Source organism: Carcharhinus amblyrhynchos, chromosome 2 (genome assembly GCF_965287045.1).
Source record: "Carcharhinus amblyrhynchos chromosome 2, sCarAmb.v2.hapA, whole genome shotgun sequence".
In the NCBI taxonomy this organism is placed as follows: domain Eukaryota; kingdom Metazoa; phylum Chordata; class Chondrichthyes; order Carcharhiniformes; family Carcharhinidae; genus Carcharhinus; species Carcharhinus amblyrhynchos.
This window is the reverse complement of record NC_137325.1, coordinates 65594322-65615683: the sequence shown is the minus strand read 5'-3', so window position 1 is coordinate 65615683 and position 21362 is coordinate 65594322. Positions and strand designations below refer to the sequence as shown.

The window sequence follows — 21362 nt, the reverse complement described above, 5'->3', positions numbered from 1 at the left end:
GAGGCAGGGAGGGAGGCAGGCAAGATCATTCTCTGGTTTGGGAGGAGGGGAGAGGGGGTGGCAGGTAAGATGTATCTCTGGTTGGGGAAGGCCAGATGGATCTCGGGTGGGGGGGGAAGGTGGTTGGAATGGGGGTCCACTGCTACGCTGCAAGCGATCAGTGGGGGCAAGGGGTTGTGATCGGTCTAGGTAACAGATAGTAGATAAGGGGGACAGTCATGTCTATGGGGGCCATCACTCCTGTTTTTCACTTCTGGGCTGTTTTCTCTGGCCTGGGACCGATGTGATACGGGCACGTTTTCAATTTTTTTTTCCAACTGTGCATGCACAGTTCAGAGCTCCAATTGTTTCAGGCACGCTAAGCTCCGCACACAGCGCGAGTCATGCTGTGTGTGTGTATGGGGGCACCTGAAAGCAGATTTCCAAGTCGGATCTGAATTGCACCCAGATTCAGTACTTAGAATGAAAATGGTAAAATCGGGCCCAGGGAGAATATGCAAACACCACACTGTTACCCAAGACCGTAATCAAAACAGGGTCCCTGCAGTGTGAGGCAGCAGTGCTACCCACTGCCATCCATGGTATGGATTAGTTAACATCTAGGAAACATTGATTGTTTGCTATTTGAACATAAGCACTAAAAGGGAAGTGGAAGCTAAAGACCTGATTGGAAGGGGGAAAAAGTCACTTTCAATTGAATAAAAAAGGTTTACTAACTATGATGGCATATCCAGAGGCAATGATCAGGGACATAGCACCACAAGTTCGATATTCAACACAACTCTTCCCAACCCTCATACCTTCAGTATGACTGGGAGCCCTGGCTACAATGATTACAGCCATTGAGAAATTGCTTAAATTACTTAAGAGAAACCATAAGAACATAAGAAACAGGAGCAGGAATCAAGCCCTTCGAGCCTGCCCCGCCATTCAATAAGATCATGGCTGATCTGAAGCGGATCAGTTTCACTTTCCCACTCTCTCTCCATAACCCTTAATTCCCTTGTCTGTCAAAAACCTATCTACCCGTGACTTAAATATACAAAACTGATGTCACCAAATTGTAAGAAGAGTTGAGGTTAAGCAATGTTTTGTGGAGTATCTTTACATACTCACTCTGAGACTGTAGATGCCAAATATAGTCAGATTGTAATGTTCTTGTCTACTTGTGTTGGGGTAAATATCAATGAACACGTTTTCTGATTTAAGTAATAAGATGCATTTTATATTTGCCAATATTTTAGGTGCACGATGGGATATTCAAAGTGGCATCATTACAGAAGCACGTCTTAAAGACCTGACCCCCACCATGCCAGTTATCTTTGTACGGGCCACTCCAGCAGATAGACAAGAGATAAAGAACATTTACGAATGTCCAGTTTACAAGACTAAAACTAGAGGACCTACATATGTCTGGACTTTCAATTTGAAGACCAGAGAGAAGCCTGCCAAATGGATTCTTGCTGGAGTTACATTACTTTTATCTGTTTAGAAATAAGAACAAGGAATGATGTATCAGGAATTAGAGCATTAACTTGAATTCAAGCCCTGCATTTAATATATTCTTGGAAAGGCATTTATCAACAAGGCCTTTATTTTGCAGGACTTACACCAGAGATTTATGTAATCAGTAGGCAACAGTCCAAAAAGGTGTAACTTCTAAAATTGGTTCCATAAATTAGAAATTCACAATAGGCTAGGTAACTAATCAAATGGATTGTGGATTGCAGATTGCTCATGTATAAAATGCCTTATTTATTATACTAGGACAAAAATTAAGTATCTAGATGCCAATGCAAGTCTATAAGCTAATGTAATGCATGATCCACTACAACAAGTTTACTTTTAACATTTTTAATCAAAGTAAAGGATTGTGCATATTGTTATTTTCTTACATAAAATGCCAACAGAAATTCCAACTTTCATGCAGCATTTTAAATAAAAAATCCTAATTTTGTTTATTCAGTTTAACATTTTAGACAATGAAAAAAATAATGCTCTCAAAAATTCTTGAATAAACAGAAAGGTGATTAATTAGATTACACTCAAGGTTTTCCAGTTTGTTTGACGTATCCCTGCATTTACATTGTATGCAACAAGAGACAAAACAGCAGTTTGCACCTGTGCTGTTACAGGATAACACATAGAACACAGCTGGATTTAGTGTTAATGTGGTCCATGTAAACAAGACTTTACCTTTGAATAGCAATAATAATAAAAAATACTTGCAATCATGTGTGATCCCTGACATTGCAATTAACATGGAATCATCCATGTGTGTGTGCAGAATAGATTCTTTAAGGTTTAACAAAGAATTTAAACTAACAGTCAACAACACAACTTTCCAACTCACTGCAGACCGCATTTACATTATTTTTGCTAATTATTTCCAAGTTCTGGTAATTGTAATAGTAAAATAAAGTGTGCTTTTTATACATGTTCCTTAAAAAATTAAAAGGTCGTTGGAAGCTTCTTAATTCTTTATCTGGTTTACAGAGCCCAGTGGTTGGTGTTTCAATCTTCAGTTAATTGCTTCTGTAAACTAAAATAGAGGACAGTGATTAAAGAGTTGTCAATTTCTTATCATAAATTTATGATGAGTTCTTTGGGGTTTTTTTTAACTAAATTAGTTCACAATTCTAAATCTTTCCAATTATACAAGAAACTAATAGCTACCATAATTGAACAATTCTGTCAACTTTGTGCCATTGTTCTAAGAGGTTTGAGATGAGCAAAAAGTGATATGTTCACATTATCTCAGCTGGGATTACAAGCTTCCAGGAATGCAGAAGATCAATGTGTGATAACGCTCTACCAATTAACTCCTATTACAATATAATACAGCTGAGATTACAACTGATTTTGGCCATCAACGAGGATCCCATCAATCCCAGCAAAAATCAGTCAGAATTTTCCTTTTAAAATTCCTCAGTGACCTGGACAGACCAAAAAGTTCCCCAATTGAACCCTAGATTGTTGTAAGCTAATCTTAACCAGGGATGCTGATAGCATTTGTAAATTGTCATCATTATCTCCAAGGACAAGAGAGGCAGAAGAATCAAAATTAGCTTGTTTATAAATTCAACAATTTGAATTTTACTTCACATATTTCTTGTATTCAAACAATCTATCCAAAGTGCACTCACAGAAGTAGCTGCCATCAGCTCATCCTGCCATTCAGTGTGGTATACCCATATGATAAAGCAAGAGGTGAAAAATCAGGTTCATGCCTGGATTTTTTTGCCTCTTATGATTGAGTGCCAGATGTCATCATCCAGGGTCACTTGTACTTACCCCCTCACCAGGGACCAGACAAGATGGCCTTGCCATTGGGACTGAAGGCCACTGAAGCCCTTGGGCAGGGCCAGATTAGCACTGCCCACCAAGTACCTTGGCAATGCCAGGGGCAGGGCCTGAAGGATGTGGAGTCAAGATGGAGGGATAGAGGGTTGGGAAGAGGGACGAGCACAAGGAGCAACTGGTGACAACTCTTGCTGTCTGTGAGTGTAAGGCGGTGGCAGAAGATCTCCCAGGATGATCGGAATGTCTCTGCAAGGGCACACCTAGAGTTAGCAGCTGGCTTCACAGCAGACAGTAGGCTCTGCCCCTCCCCTTACTGGTGAGAGCTGCATCTAGGCTTTCTCAACTAAGTACTGTATGATTGTGATTGGGTGCTCATCCAAAAATTCAGTGCAATTTTCTCCTGTTTTCACACTCGTTCGCACTTAGAATTTGTTTCATAAAATTCTGCCCAATCATTGGCATTCTACTGCCCTGCCCACCATGGAATCAGAGCAGACAAAGGGTGAATAATCTATTGACTTCAGGCAGGAATTCTGGCTTGCTCAAGGCTGTAAAATCCAGCCCAGTGACTCAGCATGACATGAGGGGAAAAAAACCTAATTCCAGGAACACTCATTCTATTTCTGCAAGTCTGACCCACACTTTTTCCTTCCTTGGGAGTACAGATTCTTACAGTCAACAGGTTGAGAGAACAGACCAGTTACAATACAACCCCCGATAACCTCTACACTGGTAGTTCAAATGTCTTGCCATAATTTAGGAAAGTAAGTTAAATAGCCAGTTTGCAAAACCAAATAACTTCACTCGCCTACCTTTCCAAATATGCTTGAACATTGTCATATCCATAAAATTTTGCCAAATGAACAAGGATGCCAGTAGCACAGCGTCCATCCCGACGGCGACAGAAGCTGCAGTTGCAAATCCCTCTGCAAGGAGGGCATACCCAGTCCTGTGCAAAGCAAAAAACAGAGTGGTGCCTAAGAAAAAACACTTAAAACCCATAGAATGCCAGCAATTCCATGTCCCACCTCAATCCAGACCATCTACACAAGAGTAACAATAGGATTGCATTTGATGGGAAACAGGTTTTCACTCCCTTCCTCCCTCGACTTATGTTGACCGCTGACCTACAAATCTAAATTGTCCAGGCTATCCATGTTCTGATGGATTCAGTTGGTGCAGGGTCACTGTCTAATGGAACAAACATTCACACAGAGTCCTGATCACTTCTATCGCAGAGCAGGAAAATATGTTAAAGCACTACTTAAAATCTATACTGCTTGTTTAAGGATCCTCAAAGATGTTGGCTGGAATTTTCTGGCCATTCACACTGGCGTATTCTCCAGTACCAGCAGCATGGCGTGACATAAATGGTAATTCCCATTGATAGCGGTGGGAGCAGAGAATCCCACTGCTAGCAAACAATGTGCCACCTCCCGTCAGCAGCAGCTGGAAGGGCAGAGAATCCCACCGGTTGCCTCTTAGGTGTTACAAATTAAACTACAGTTTTAAATATTTTGAAATGGGATAAAATAGTAAATTGAAAGAAAAACTCTCTCCTCCCCAATAGCAAAAATAACCGATAGGTAAACTCTATTCCCATGTAAAAAAGGATGAGTAATGAATAATAGTTGACAAGCATCAACCTGATTGGATCAATGTGACTGTACAATGCTTTTAAATGTATACAAACTTACAGGATTTAGAAGAGCTGATCTCACATTTTCACCATACCGGTTGCGCAGACAGGGTCCACAAAATTGCCCCCTCACACCATAGCAATCTTCATTGCGGCATATTGTTTTTGTATCTATTGTTTTCTGTCGACACTGATGGCAAGTGCTGCCCTACAAGCAGAAAGGAACAAATGTCAATATGACATTAGTGAGAAAATGCTTTAGCTGCAGACTATAATGCAATAGAAAAATGACACAGCGTAGTAAAAGAACAACCCAGCACGGGAAACAGGCCCTTCGGCCCAACGAGCCCGCGCCGCCGCATCCTCCTACACCTACCCTGCCCTGCGTGTCTGCAAGTGGAACCCCCAACTTAGCCAGATTCAGGGGAGAATAGTGTCAATTTGGTAAACCAATCAGCCTAAGAGCACATCTTTGGGGGTGTGGGAGGAAACCGGAGCGCCCGGAGGAAACCCACGCAACCACAGGGAGAATGCGCAAACTCCCACAGACACAGGCCCAAATCCATGTATCTGTACAGCTAGCAGTGCTAGTCTCTGAGCTGTTGCGGCGCCCGTCTACCGGTCCAGGATCAAGCACACACACCGACACGAAGTACTAGGCCACTCCCAGAACCTCCAAGAGCAGCCCACGCACGACCCACCGTGTGCATGCCCCTCGTTTGACAACAAGGTGGACCTCTACCTGCGGAATAAATACAAACAAAAAATATTTTTCAAAGAAAGGTGGGCATTTAAGCAGATTTCTCAAGTTGTCATTTAGACAAAAAAGGTACAAATTACATTAATTTACAGCATATGTTCATTCAGACTACCTGTTGCCTTTTTGGAAGGACTTGCAACTAACAGACTTTAAAATAGTTGATATGTTTATGTTGAACTAATCATAATTGGTCATTACTGATGAAAAAACATTACCATTTTAAATCCAGCAAGAATGCTGCAAAGTTAAATCAAATCTCATAATAAAAATACTTATTTATTAAAGTAATAGACAATTTTGTCCTAAAGTCTAACTGGAGTAGTTTGGTTTGAATAAACATAATCAAAACACCAAAGGTCAGTTGTATTCCAAAAGATCTAAATTACCAAACAACGATCATAAATTTTATCTTTAACGGTGATGGCAACATTTTCCAAATCTTCTTCAGTTATATCATCAGCAGGCCTTGGCTTGCCTTTTGAAGATCGCCGTCTCCTCTTACTCATATTTCCATCCTGTTAAAATACATCAATATTTAAAATTTCGCTCAGGTATGCACACAATTAACATGAAGTTCAACAAATACTCCCAATTATTGCTTCCACATACATTAAAAAATATATAATTCAACAATAAAACTTGTATTACTGATACAGTTTTATAGCTGCTAACTTATTCCAGAACATTATGGTTACAAGTTGTGGGTAGGAGAATTTTACAGTCAGTCATTTTGCTGCATTTAATTCTACAGGTTATATTTATGTTGTTTGGGACAGTTCTAGGCAATACATTTATCATAAAAATCAATTTCAAAGCGCTTTAGTTACCTCAACAAAACAATTTGTTAGATCAGCTCTCAAGCGGAATTTTTTCACTTGGCTCATAAGTTTGGTTGGAGAAATTGCAAATTTTTCTACAGAGAATCCTTCAGGGGGCCGTGCACTCCTGCTTGGATTGACACGACGCTCAACCTTGCCTTCAGAAAACGTCCTCTTTGGGGTTCGTTTTGCCTTCTGGAAAGAAAAGGATGCTGCATTTAAATACAAGTCAAATAATAAATACATCTATTGTGTACATAGTCCAAAATAAGGTTTAGTGTTAACATGCAATTTAAAAAAAAAACATTTGACACAATCAATTCACCACCATTTAACTCTTCTGACATGAGTCCTTGTGTTAACAACATGAAAAAATAGCATCTCATTGCAGCACTCCTTTTGTACTGCACAGAAATGTCAGCCTTGATTATCTGCTTATGCTAATTGAGTGGAGGTGAAGCCACACATTTCAGACTTATGAGGGGAGGATGCCACCATTGAGTCACTACTAACATCTACAATTTCACTAGTCGCATGGCTGCTTTCATTTTGGCATTTTATTGGTCCAGCCAGATGTGACATCTTCTAACATCTGTCCATACAACCACAGGTACTGAATTTGTGGGTGATCCTTATATCAGAGGAAATTATTTTATTGCACAGAATTTCTCTAGTCAGTTCAGTTTCTAAAGGAAACCATAATTCCAAAGCCCTGATAGTTAAATTTGACTGGGTTATAAATTCTGTTGATACTTGAGTCAATGACAAACCAAGACCAAAAAATTTAAGTTGCAATTTCATTGAGATGAAAGATTACACAACATAATTATATACATTAGAAAATACAGTACACTTACTGAAGGTGATGATGAAGAAGATGAAGTGCATACTTTCATTGGAAAGACCCCAGGCATTGTTTTTAGTTCTGCCATTAGTTTAGCAAGCTAAAAATAATTAACAGATTCAGTTTAGACATTTAAATCCATAAAACAATCACCAGAACAAAAACATTTAAAAAGGACAATTTTGCTGAAACATGAAAGGGTGAGAATAATCATGGAAATAGTACCAAAAGACTAATAGATGGAAAAACTATAGTATATTCCCCCATCACAACTCTCCAAATTTTAACAGAAATGCCATTAAGACTCATCTCTCATTTGCAATGGTTATCTGATTTCATTCTGATTTCTGTAGACCCTTTTAATCAGCTCTACAATAACTGACACTCAAGATATCACGGCCGGCTGTTTGTTTTAAAATAAACAGAAGATGAAAGGTACACTCGTAGGAAGTAAAATCTGAAACCGATTTAGGAATCCAAGAGCGAATAAAAGATTTTGGGTCTCAAAACTACAAAGGCTGGATGGGGTTAATAAGTCTTAATGTTAATAGCTATGGTATGTTTTTGATAAATGTAAAGTATCATTGCTATTTCACTGATTTAATACATCCACCGAACCTAACTGTAGGACCATAAAAATTCAGTATGAATTTTTCATCATACAAATAGTCTCAAAGATGGAGTGCCTTACAGCCACACTCCTGCTATCAAGCAGAAGACTGACAGAAATCAAGAAGCCCAGGAGGGCACTGACCATCCAGCATTACATTTTATTCACAGCTAACACTAACTCCTTTGTCTACGAAAGCACAATTCGGGAGTGAACTCCAAGACCTTTTTGACCTCATTCTTGGATTTACTAGAGGATCAGAATAGGAGAGAATCAGGGGGCATGTTGACAGTTGGAGCTTTAGGTGGTGGATTATGGTTGAATCCTCATAGAAAAATTCATCTTTCTGACTATTTTTGTGAGTACAAGCGAAGGTAGGAAGAAGAAAGATTCTTATTGTGATGCCCATAAAACACACAAATGCCACTGATACCCTAATCAAGGAATCTCCCACTATCACTAGAAAGTCACACAGGGTCAGCATTGGAGGTCTCCAGCAGGAATACCCTAAAACTTGTATTGGATGTCTGCTCTGCACATTTTCATGCCTCATATATACACACTGTATTACAGATTGGCTAAATGCAAGTTCACATCCATGGTTTCCTATAGCTTTAGTCATTAACATCAATTGTGCCTATATTCATACAACCATGGATGATGTTGTGTTGAGAAGCCATTTTCCCACAAAGTATCTCTGTCTGGCAATACACACAGTTCACTAGTAAAAACAGCAAGAAGGTCAACTAACATATTAAGACCTTTGATCATCCTCCTACCGGGGGGATGCTGGGGGAAAGACGGTAGGGCTGCAGGGAAATCACTGGGGAAAGAAAGTTTTGTAGGGGTTTGTCCACTGTTAGAGCACTCTATTACCTTTTGTGTCAGATAAGTAGAAAGGCTACATTCTGGTAAAATCGCATTTATAATCACAACTTTAACATCAAAAACATTTTAATGCACCTCAAGAAGTGTATTCAAATAAAAAAGCAGCACCATGAGTCCCCATTAACTGCCCATCAATTTCAAAGATGCAACTAAGATGTTGAAAATATTCCTAACCATTTCTTTATTTTCTTTGATGTTCATGGCCCTTTTCAGCAATACATTAGAGTTTTTCTTTTTAGTTCCCAAGTCTTCATCTGATTCAGACTCAGAGTCCTGGATCTCTCGCTCTTTTCTCTTCACTGGCCGCCTTGTAGGAAATTTAAATGCAACACGCAGTCCAAAATGGCCTTTCTTTGGTGTTGCTTCCATCTCACTTTCTATGGAAGATTCATCATCATCACCATATTCAGTGAAACCTTCATCTTCATCCTCCATTTCAGAACTCTCAGACTGGAAGAAACACAAACTCATTACAAAAAAGCTAACATATGAACATGGAGCAGGAGATGGTAATTGGGCCCCTTAAACCTGCTTCGCCATTTAATAAGATCATGGTTGATCTGATAGTAACAAATATATACAGGCACAATGGCACTGTGGTATTGTATTAGGATCGTTTAGCTCAGTTGGCTGGATAGCAGGTTAGTGATGCAGAATGATGCCAACAGCATGGTTTCAATTCCCGTATCAGCTCAGGTTATTCATGAAGGCCTGCCTTCTCAACCTTGCCTCTCGCCTGAGGTGTGGCGATCCTCAGGTTAAATCACCACTAGTCAGCCTATGGTCATCTGGGACTTTATTTACTTTAGTAATCTAGAGGCTCAGGCTAATGGTCTAGGATCGAAGGCTCAATGAATGCCATCACAGCAGATGGTGAATTTCAAATTCAATAAAAAATTTGTAATGTATACGTGACAATCATGAAATCATTGCCAAACGTTTTGTAAAAACTCATCTGGGTTCACAAATGTCCTCTAGGGAAGGAAATCTGCCACCCTTACCTGGTCTGGCCTACAAGTGATTCCAGATCCACGACTATGTTGACTCTTAAATTTCCTTTGGAATGGCCTAGCAAGCCAAACAAGGGCAATAAGGGATGAGCAATAGCTAGCTCAACCCATGGAAGAATGAAAAAAACAGAAGGGTTCAAAGACTGCCTCCATGTAATTTTGTGGTTAAGTTGGATTTGATAACAGGATTTATTCATATTGTATTTATTATAAAGGAAAAGTTTCCAATTTATTTGCCTGATATTAGTAACCTTTATCAGGCCAATACCTGCTCTTTAGGGAACAATTTATGTTTCAATATTCATTTACATACTGGATTGACACTGGTAATTTTGATACCCTGTTCCCTGAAGAAGAGAAACAAAAATACATAGAAAGCAACTAGATGTTATATTTCTTACCCTCAAATCTGCACTGCCATTAGGTTCAACAGGATATTCAGGGAACCCTTCAAAAACATAATCAGTTGACCAACTATCCTCAGTGAAAATTTCAATAAGTTCTTCTGTAATAAACTTGGACTGGAAACTGGAAACCTGAGAGTCAAAAGAGAACAGAGCAAAAAGTCCAAATAATTAAATTTATTTAAGCCAGTCAATGGTTTTGCAACTGTTAACAACAACTCTGAATATTTAGCAAGGATCTCAGTCTGACTTTTCAAATCCATATCAGCATTCCCACAGATCTGAAAGCCAAACCACTTGGATTCGGAGGAGTTTTTGGAATCCAAAAAAGGGGGAGGTAGTCATTAATCTCGCACAGATTTTTCAGCATTTACATTTTAGCTGCATTTAGGTCACTGGAGGAGGAAAGGGGGAACAACTCCCACTAGCAGAGTACAAGCCGGTAAAGGGAAGCTGAAGAGTGGCATCCTAGAGCCAGCCACATCACCCATTTACTGTCACAGGTCAAAATCTGAAGTAGGTTTCAGACAATTTAAAGGCCAAAATGAAACAATACCAAGATTTAGAGTGGCACAATTTTGAGTGCTGTCTTGGTTTACAAGCATGTTTCAGACAACTGATTGCACAGCTTTGTACTTTAATTTTTAATCGCTACGTTTTATAGTGTGGCTTGCTAGATGTCAAATGGAACAGGAAAAGCACTATGGAAGCAAGTCGGCAAACTCCTCGAGTACAACGTAGTTACACAACCTGGTTCTAGGGTATGCTATGGGTCACAAAGCCAAGGTCCTACAGGTGAACATATTATGAGGGTAGAATAGTTGTAACACTGCCACAGGAGCGCTCTTGAGCAGTTAATGCTAAACATGGGCGGCACAATGGTTAGCATTGCTGCCTCACAGTGGCAAGTACCCGAGCTCAATTCTCAGCTTGGGTCGCAATCTGTGTGGAGTTTGCACATTCTCCCTGTGATTGCGTGGGTTTCCTCCGGGTACTCCGGTTTCCTCCCACAGTCCAAAGATATGCGAGTTAGGTGGATTGGCCATGGTAAATTGCCCCGAACTGTCAGGGGAACTAGTGAGGATAAATCCATGGGATTATGGGGACAGAGCCTGGGTGGAATTGTGGTTGGTGCAAACTTGATGGGCCAAATGGTCTCCTATTGTAGGATTCTATGATGCCCAGCAGACCGAGCTTTGCTATACTTGACTTGGGAACTCTTGATGCTGTACTGGGTATCTGAAACCAAATGTACTATTCCCAACAATAATATTCCCCATCTCAATGAGCACAAATTTAATTTAGAGAGTACATTTCACTGTCTCAAGAGTAAGCAAAGTAACACTGATATTCAAGAAGGGAAAGAATAATAAATCAAGTAATCTAAAATATAAACAGAAGATGCTAGAAATACTCAACTGGACAGGCAGCATCTGTTGCAAGAGTTTCATCAATTACTTTTTATCATAACTCATTAAATTTAGTGTCAGTTTTAGAGAAGCTCTCAAAATCATAATTCACTTAGAAATGCGTGGGTTGACCAGGGAGAATCAGCACAGAAAAAGATCAGATTTGATTATTTAATGGAAATGATTGGATAAAGAGAATGCAGTACGTGTGGTATATTGTGCATTTTCAAAATGGTGTTTCACTAACTGAGAAATTAAGGCACAATGACAGAATGAATGGCTTAAAAATATTGCTTGCCAGTAAGGAACATGAAGGTTGGACATGCTGTTTAGACAGAATTAGTATATCTCAAGGATAGTGCGGAGTCCATTTTTGATCTCGATGCATTTGGGATGCTTTACACTTCAGTATGGAAAGCAATCTCAGTTTCCTGGTGGCACAAATGTACACAATTTGCATATCCCTTTCTGGAATGGGCACTAAAGTTATAGATAGCACAAAACACGCAGCTAGGCAAGGGAAGTTATTGTACCAAAAAGAAGTCTTTAAATGGGATAGAGGTTGAAGAAAAGATTTAATAGAAGTTTTTAAAATTATAAAACTTCAATCAAATGAATAGGGAAAAATTGGTTCCCAATTGGTCGGTTGCTGACGGGTGAACAGAAATTATTTAGAATCATTAAAAATGAGAAAAAGGTTATGAAAATTTAGAGGATTATTGGAATGTTTTCCTACTTTAAGTGGCCAAAACAAATAACATTAATTCCTTTAGGAGAAATTTGTATAAGTGTGTAAAGGGAAAAAGATAAAAGGATATGGGAAAAAGAACAGAACATAGATTGATATGGCTTGCTCATTGTACAGCTGGGTGGGCAACTGCCTCTTGTACATGAATTCATTCTGATTCTTTTAAGAAATAATTAGCGTTTGACAATAAATTTTGGAATGTGAAACAAGTGGGATCGGTCTAGATAAAAAATAAAAATTGCTGCAAATGCACAGATGTGTCAACTGCTGTTGAAAGGATACATTGATGGTTCAGGTGTGATCCCTTGTCAGGGGATTTATTGAATTCCTAGTCCAAATGGATTTGATGAAAATCAATCTGCTGAATATCACATGTTTTCAATGAATCCCAATACTAGATGTCAGCACCTACAGTGCACTGTGATAGTGTGTTGTTCCCTCACTTACCCTGAAGAGGAATAGACCATGTGGAAATGACAACTATAAGCTAGAGATCAAGGTTTTCTGAAAATTCTGGGCGGGGGTTAGAGGGAAGAAGTTAAAGCTGAATGTGATTCCTTCATATTATTAACACTAAAGCCACCATCTGGCAGGATGGTTTTATCTATTGGATGTTGAGAACCATCACATCCTCAACATATTCAGTGGGAACAGCCAGGACAGCTTATTTTGCAAAATTACTTTGCTGATATTAACATCCATTATTTTAACTAAGACTTTCAATACAAAAGTACAAAGGCACAATGGATTAGTTAAATATTATATAAAAGGTGTTAGATAGGGAGGCAATGGTGCAGTGGCATTGTCACTGACAGCACAGTGGTTAGCACTGCTCCCTCAAAGCACCAGGGACCCGGATTCGATTCCCGGCTTGGACCATTGTCTGTGCGGAGTCTGCACATTCTGCCCGTTTCCTCATGATTTCTTCTGGGTGCTCCAATTTCCTCTCAGTTCCATGCTGGTTCGGTGCATTGGCCATTCTAAATTCTTCCTCAGGGTAGTGTGGTGGCTAGGGGATTTTCACAGTAACTTCATTGCAGTGTTAACGTAAGCCTACTTGTGACACTAATAAATAAATTTTAACATTTAGAAATCCAGAGATCCAGATATTGCTCTGGGGACCTGGGTGTGAATCCCACAATGGCAGACGGTGAAATTTGGATTCAACAAAAATCGTCTCACGACGACTAAGAAGCCATTGCTGATTGTGGTAAAAGCCCACCCGGTTCGCTAATGTCCTTTAGGGAATGGAATCTGTCATCTTTATCTAGTCTGGTCTACATGTGAATCCAGATCCACAGCAGTACAGTTGGCTCTTAAATGCCTTCTAAAATGGCTCAACAAGCAAGGGTGGGCAATAAATGCTGGCACAGCCAGCGATGCCCACATCCCATGAATAAATAAAAACAAGCAAATAAATGCAATCTCTTATGATGATCTATTAAACTATTCCAGTGACACAACATGTCTCTTTTTTTGTCCAACAACAAAACCACTTTACCTTAAAATGCAGAGGTACTGCACAACAAGTATGGAACAGACTTGAGTCAGATTTACTTCCCTTGCCAACCACATTTTAAACTAAGTTAAAAGCAACTATTTGAGAAAGTAAGAGGCAGGGGAAAAAGCCTTCTGAAAAACAAAAACGATTTCAAACAGTTTTTTATAAGTCCCATTTATGTCAACTTACATTCGTGCTCTGGTTCAGTTCATCATCAACATGATCAAGTGATGTTTCAGATTCAAGATCTTGAAAACCCCAAAATTCATCATCACTTGGTGCATCAAAGATGTCTGCTATTAATTTTGGTATCTGTGAATGAAGAGGAAAAATAATCAAACAAAACTGCCTCAAAGAAATTTATCTTGATTTATTTTCATAAACAAGTTTGTAAATTTATTTACAGTAACCTGCAGATCCCAATGGAGTTAGCACAGGAAACAGGTGCCATGGTGGCATAGTGGTTAGCACTACTGTCCCACAGCGCTAAGGACTTGGGTTCAATTCCCAGATTGGGTCATTGTAAGTGCAAAGCCTGCATATTCCGCCCATGTCTGCATGGGTTTCCTCCAGGCGCTCTGGTTTCCTCCCACAGTCCAAAAGATGCACTGGTTAGGTACATTGGCCTTGCAAAATTCTCCCTTAATGGACCCGAATAGATGCCAGAGTGTGGCGACTAAGGGATTTAACCTCATTACAGTGTTAACGTAAGCCTACCTATGACACTAATAAATAAACTTTAATTACTTTGCCACATGATGCCTAGGCAGGAAGAAAGAGGTTAAAGCGCATTGTGGATGCTGGGTAATGATAGGGTTGCACTTGGGTGAAGGTTAACATCGTTGAATAATCTACAGAAAACCATTAATCTAATTTATAAAGAATTACCTTTCTCTTAAGTGAGAAACTGGGTTAACTATCCCAGCATATGCTGTTCATAGAATCCTACAGTGCAGAAACAGGCCATTCAGCCCATTGACTCTGCACCAACCACAATCCCACCCAGACCTCACTCCCATAACCCCATGCATTTACCCTGGTTAGTCCCTCTGACACTAAGAGCCAATTTAGCATGGCCTATCCACCTTACCCGCACATCTTTGGACAGTGGGAGGAAACCAGAGAACCTGAAGGAAACCCACACAGACATAGGGAGAATGTGCAAGGTCCACAGAGACAGCGACCCAAGCTAGGAATCAAACCCAGGTCCCTGGTACAGAGAGGCAACAGTGCTAACCACTGTGCCACCCCTTTTTCACCCTCACCCTAACCCTAACCCCTGGCCCTAAGAGAATGTTTGTAGATGTGGTGCCAATTAAGAGTGCTGCTTTGTCCTGGATGGTGTCAAGCTTCTTGAGTGTTGTTGGACTGCATCCATCCAGGAGGCAAATGGAGAGTAAATTGACTTGTGCCTTGTAGATGGTAGATAGGGGAGTCAGGGGGTGAGTTACTTGCCACAGTATTCCTCGCCTCTAACCTACTCTTGTAGCCACAATGTTTATGTGGTGAATCCAGTTGAGTTTCTGGTCAATGATAACCCCAAGGATGTTGACAGCAGGGGATTCAGTGATGGTTACACCACTGAACGTCAAACGGTGGTGGTTAGAGTGTTTCTTATTGGTGATGGTCATTGCCTGGCATTTGTGTGGCGCAAATGTTACTTGCCATTTGTCAGTCCAAGCCTGGATATCATCCAGATCTTGTTGCATTTGAACACGGACTGCTTCAGTATCTGAGGAGTCGCAAATGGTGCTGAACATTGTGCAGTCATCGGTGAACATCCCCGCTTCTGACCTTATGACGGAGGGAAGGTCATTGATGCAGCAGCTGAAGATTGTTGGATCCAGGACACTCCCTGAGGGACTTACGCAGAAATGTTGTGCAGTCAACATGACTGACCCTCCACAACCATAATCATCTTCCAAGAACCAGGTATGACTCCAATCAGCAGAGAGTTTGCCCCCTGATGCTCACTGATTCTAGTTTCACTAGTGCTCCTTGATGCCACACTCAAATGAAGCCTTGATGTCAAGGGCTATCACTCTCACCTCAGCTCTGGAAGTCAGCTCTTTTATCCATGTTTGAACCAATGCTGTAAAGAGGTCAGGAGCTGAGTGACTTCGGCAAAACCTAAACTGGGCGTCACTGAGAAGGTGCTGCTTAATAGCACTGTTGATGACCCCTTCCATTACTTTACTGATGATTGAGAAAAGACTGACTGGGTGGTAATTGGCCAGGTTGGATCTGTCCTGCTTTTTATATACAGGACATACCTGAGCAATTTTCCACATTGTTGGGTAGATGCCAGTGTTGTAACTGTACTAAAAGAGCTTGGCTAGGGGAACAGCAAGTTCTGGAGCACAAGTCTTCAGCACTATTGCTGGAATGTTATCAGGGCCCATTGCCTTTGCAGTATCCAGCGCCTCCAACCATTTCTCGATTTCATGTGGAGTGAGTCAAATTGGCTGAAGACTGGCATCTGAGATGCTGGGGACCACTGTAGGAGGCTGAGATGGATTACCCCACTTGGCACTTCTGGCTGAAGATTGTTGCAAAAAGTTCAGCCTTATGTTTTGCACTGATGGGCTGGGCTGCTCCATCATTTAGGGGGATATTTGAGGAGTCTCCTTCTTCAGTGAGTTGTTTAATTGTCCACTACCATTCATTCACGACTGGATGTGGAAGGGCTGCTGAGCTCAGATCTGATCCACTGGTTGTGGGATTGCTTAGCTCTGTCTATCACTTGCTATTTTTGCCATCTGGTATGCAAGTAGTCCTGTTTGGTAGTTTTACTAGGTTGACACCTCATTTCTAAGTCAATTAAACCCCAAAATGTCTAAAAATGTATAATAATTTTGCAATCTCAGGAACCTGTAACCATTTCCATGGGCTGGTTTACACACACACTTCTGTAACAGCAATTCCTGTTAACAGAATGATCTTAAAATTTTCAGCCTTTACCAACTGAACAGCACTTTTGCAAACTGTGCAAACCTTAGTTTGAAAAACAACCATCTTGGAACTTTTGCTATCAAGTCCCCAATGCAACTCTCAAGCTTTGATTTCTTCTCAAAGGAATTTAACCTATTTTGTTGCATCATTTCAGGATCCAAGCCACCTATTCTACCTACTTCCCCAGCCACCTACTTAAACTGAGCAATACTGTTTACAACCATGAAAATCTATTTGGGACAAGTTTCTGATCCCACCCCACAATCAGGTTTGCATTCTTCCATCTCTAGCGACAATATCGTCCCATCTCCACCACTGACTCTCAGTTTTTCTTCCCCAAGACACCATTCCAATGCTCCCTTCACAAACTTAACCTTATCCAAGAATACGCTGTCTGTCTTCTCACACCAAATTCCATTCACCCATCAACTATGCCCCCAATAGTTTCCTATCCCTGAAAGTCCTATGACCAAATTACATTGCACCTTCAGCACAGTAAATGATTCCAAGGCATTTCACAAGAACATTATCAAATAAAATCTGACCTGGAGCAACACAATGATTATTTCCACTATTTTCTGTTTGATGTCAGGCAACATCTGCTAAGAGAGAATTCTGACGAAAGGTTCGAAACATTAACTCAGTTTCTCTTATCAAAGCTGCTGCCTGACCTATTCAGCATTTCCAAAATGTTTCTTTTTGTCAGATTTCCAACAGCCAACTAAAGCTTGGTCATGGAGTAAAGTTTTATGGAATGCCTTAAAAAGGAGTGATAAGCAGTGAGAGCTTCAGAAGACTGCCAAAGCCTAGGGCAGACACAGCTGGAGGCATAGCTACTAACAGTGATGGAATTAAGAGATGCACATCAGAATTCTAAAGCCAAGAGACCTTGAAAGATTACAGGGCTGAGGAGACATGGATGAACAAGGTGAGAGGTTTAAAAACAAGATTTTATTTTGTCAGACTGGAAATCAATGGAGGTCAGCAAGCACAACAGCAAGGAGTGAATGAAACTTGGAATGAGTTAATACTTGGCGAACTCTGCATTTCCCTAACTCCAGCCTGTTATTCAACCTCCACATACTTTACCATTAGCAGCTGAGCCTGAAATATTAGTCTGAAATCTGGCTTTCATTTATTGAGGCACCACCCCTATGCCTGCTTCTTTGGCTCTGTGTCTTTTTTTTGAATGGTTATGTTCCTGTGAAGTGGTTTAAGACATTTACTATATTAAAGGCTCTTTAGAAATATAATAGCACACATTTGTAAAGATTTTTCCTCCACTAATTCAGCTCACAAAAGCCGCTGAACTTAGTATAAACTTGCCACAAATATGCACTGTGTTTTACTGGTTAGAGCAACTAGGATTCATTAGTTTAAGTGACTTGCCAGCTTCTGGTGAATTCATTTCATTGCTCCATTCTGACATATTCTGAACAAGTATCAGCCGCTTACACAAAATGTATAAAGGAGCAGACAGAACATTCAGGTAGCCTACTCTCACATAATACCTTAGTGCAAATGTTGGCAAAATATTTAATGGGAAAGTTCTTTATCCAGTATTTACTTTTTATTGTTTACTTACATATTTAAGATGGTCACATCTATTTCTAAAATCGGCATCTTGAAAACCCAAAAATTCTTCATCATCACTCTGAGCGTTAAAGATATCGGTAATCAATTTTGACATCTGAAAAAAAGTGACAAAATGAATGGTTCCTTTAAGTTTTAAACACAAATTAACATTAATAATCAATGCAAGTGTCCACTACATATAGCAGATGAGTTGCAAACACTTTTTATAAATTAAGCATGGAGAAATGCAAATATAATTATTATAGCTATTACAAATTCCTTTTGCCTGCAGAGAACAAGCCTCTGCATATGACTATGTAGTTTCCAGCTAGCTTAAGTGAGCCCCATTAGGAGCTCAACTGATGGGTCTTAAATTGGTTGTGAGAATAATTCTTAACACATATGGGATTGTTTAGCTACAAGATTGGCCTCATTGGCAATTTCACGAATAGGATCCAAGCCATTTGCTCACCATACAAGCTTGATGTCAAATTCGGGTAGATCAAAGTTATCCTGCAGGTTAATGGCTACCCTGATCAATTCACTGCTCAGTGCATTACGCAAGCTCACGAGTGAGCTTAAGGCTGCCATTTTCAGTGCTGAAAAGCGTCCAATCTACCTCAAAATATCCCAGAAGGGTGAAGTAGGTCAAAAATTTAATAAATAGGTGAATCTAGCTGTTTCACACTGCTATTCAGTAATAATATGAATTATGTTTTCCACCAAGAGTACACAGCCAACAAGCCAAAACAGATGCTCTATCACACAAACGTGCACTGTGATAATATGAACTTCAGTGCCGACTTGACATCAGATATGTCATCTGCATGGCTGGTGCATCATAAGGACACGTCTCTTCAGCATCTTGCAATGAGCAAAGTACTTACTTAACTTTCAGAACATAAAGTCTAATTTTCGATATGATTCCGCGATTGGGCAGCACTTGCTAAGAAATTCCAATTGCATCAAGTTTATTTTAGTGTTACAATTAGATTTACATTAACTTCATTGTAGTGTTAATGTGAAAATCCCCTAGTCACCACGCTTCAAAACCTGTTCAGGTACACTGAGGGAGAATTTAGCATGGCCAATGCACTTGAACAGCACATCTTTCAGACTGTGGGAGGAAACCAGAACACCTGGAGAATACCCACACAGACATGGGGAGAATGTGTAAACTCCACAACAGACAGTGATCCAAGCCAGGAATCAAACCTAGGCCCCTGGCACCGTGATTCAGCAGTGCTAACCACCACTATGCTACCGTGTCGCCCATGAAGTATTATACCAATACCCAATTTAAGATTGCCAGATTCACAATGTAGCTTGCTTACTTACACTCGTGAGATTTGGCAGCATGGTCGTAGCACTGCTGCCTCACAGTGCCAGAGTCCTGGGTTCAATCCCAGCCTCAGGCGACTGTGTGGAGTTTGCATGTTCTCACCATGTCTGGGTGGGATTGTTGTTGGTGCAGGTCTAATGGGCCGAATGGCATCCTTCTGCACTGTAGGTCTTCTATACATATATTCATATGCAGGAACCTGTATTCTGCCAGCAAACGGAATATATCCAGACGTTGTTTTACAAAGAAAAGTGCAACGTAAAGAAAAATATGGGTCACAACAGCAGTAACTTGAAATCAATTGAAAAACGTTTTTTTACGTGGCTTCCTGTTCTCAAAACTTGTGGTTTACAAGCACAACATAAACAAGGAAACTGACTACCCAAGACCAAAATAACCCGCACTTTCACTGAGCTGGTGGAGACAGAGCGCCAACAACTATCAGAACATATTCACAAGTCCCCAAATGCAAATAACAAGCTATCCTTCTGCACTATTTAAAGACAGATTTAAAATCCATCGAGCAACTTTTAAAGTGTAAGCATTTCTCGTGCATATTTTCCTACGTTACGTTAAAGGTCCTGAGCGTCAATACAGTCGCTGGTTCACCACAACTCTCTGCAAGGAAAGCGTGAACATTTCGCGCCAAAGCAGCAAGGCCCGAATGTTTACAAAACAAAGTGCCAAAAGCTAAGTGAAAAGGTGAGGGGAAAGGAGCTAATCTGCCCGGGCCGACCGCTATGCGAAAGACAATTGGAAAGTAGTCAGGGAGTTAATACTCCTGTTGTTGCACATGGAGCTCGGAGTTAGGACACTCGCGGCTGTTGCAAAGTGACTCAGACACACTGCGGATGCACTCGCGTCTCGGACACGCTGCGGCTGCACTCGCGGCTCGGATACTCACTGTTGCACTCCGGCTCGGACACTCGCTGCCAGGTTCAGACACTCGCGGCTCGAACACTCTGTTACACTCACGTCTCGGACACGCACTGTTGCACTCGCGGCTTGGACACTCTTCAGTTGCACTCACGGCTCAGTTCGGACACTCTGTTACCGCTGCGGTTGCACTATCAGCAGCACCTGTGTATCCTTCACGCGGGTGGAACGCGGAGACTGAATGGAACCTCGCGGGACAATGGAAATGTTCCATCAGCGGAGCGCGGGGGGGAGAGGGGCAAATAACCAACTCTCAGACCTTGCAGAAACAACTTCCCTAATGTTACCATTCACTGCACACCCATTATACGTACTTAATTATTCTAGAGTTACTTTATTTTATTGCTGATCGGGTTCACATTTAAACTCTACGTGTTATCGGCTGAATGAATTCCCCTCTGATGGGCAAGTGGTACAGCCCGGCTGCAGGAAAGCGCGCTTTGGTTTTTGGCGCGTTAAGTTTGGTCGCTGATTCAATGAAAGCAGCTGAGAGCTGGAGCGGGACATATGCTAAAACAGTGTGGTCAGAGAGTGAGTGCGGATTAGGGGAGGGAGGAGCGAGTGAGTGAGTGCGGTTTTTTGGGGGGGGGGGGGTCAGAGTGAGTGCGGTTTGGAGGGGAGGA

At 40.8% G+C, this 21362-nt stretch overlaps 2 protein-coding genes across 3 annotated transcripts in view; one reads left to right on the top strand and one right to left on the bottom strand.

Annotated features, from left to right (window-relative positions):
- LOC145359772 (dynein axonemal heavy chain 11-like) overlaps positions 1-1514 on the top strand; it is a 375870-nt gene extending 374356 nt beyond the window's left edge. Inside the window, exon 82 of the mRNA XM_080214554.1 lies at positions 1245-1514. Coding sequence (XP_080070680.1) covers positions 1245-1492 — 248 coding nt within the window. The 3' untranslated portion in view covers positions 1493-1514. The remainder of the gene's footprint in view (positions 1-1244) is intronic.
- On the bottom strand, positions 1515-20837 carry cdca7b (cell division cycle associated 7b). Of its 2 annotated transcripts, none has more exons than XM_080207103.1 (11): positions 20708-20837; positions 18472-18576; positions 14124-14246; positions 10274-10408; positions 9037-9312; positions 7378-7464; positions 6530-6715; positions 6089-6217; positions 5025-5150; positions 4116-4252; positions 1515-2542 (listed from the first exon to the last, which is right to left on the bottom strand). In XM_080207103.1, the coding sequence occupies exons 2-11, from the start codon at positions 18574-18576 to the stop codon at positions 2515-2517; spliced, it is 1332 nt and encodes a 443-aa protein (XP_080063229.1). In that variant the 5' UTR covers positions 20708-20837; the 3' UTR covers positions 1515-2514. The 2 variants fall into 2 exon arrangements, with proteins under 2 accessions (XP_080063229.1, XP_080063228.1); XM_080207102.1 differs by having other exon boundaries at positions 1517-2542; positions 5001-5150.
- Positions 20838-21362: the final 525 nt, after the last annotated feature.

What these genes read in the sequence shown, in the direction of transcription:
- cdca7b (XM_080207102.1), bottom strand. Translation starts at nt 18,576, where the DNA reads ATGTCAAAATTGATTACCGATATCTTTAACGCTCAGAGTGATGATGAA. An exon ending in CTTCTTCATCATCACCTTCA is followed by an intron (nt 6,716 to 7,377) that starts GTAAGTGTACTG and finishes TTTTCTTTCCAG; the next exon opens with AAGGCAAAACGAACCCCAAA. An exon ending in GATCAGCTCTTCTAAATCCT is followed by an intron (nt 4,253 to 5,000) that starts GTAAGTTTGTAT and finishes TGCTTTGCACAG; the next exon opens with GACTGGGTATGCCCTCCTTG.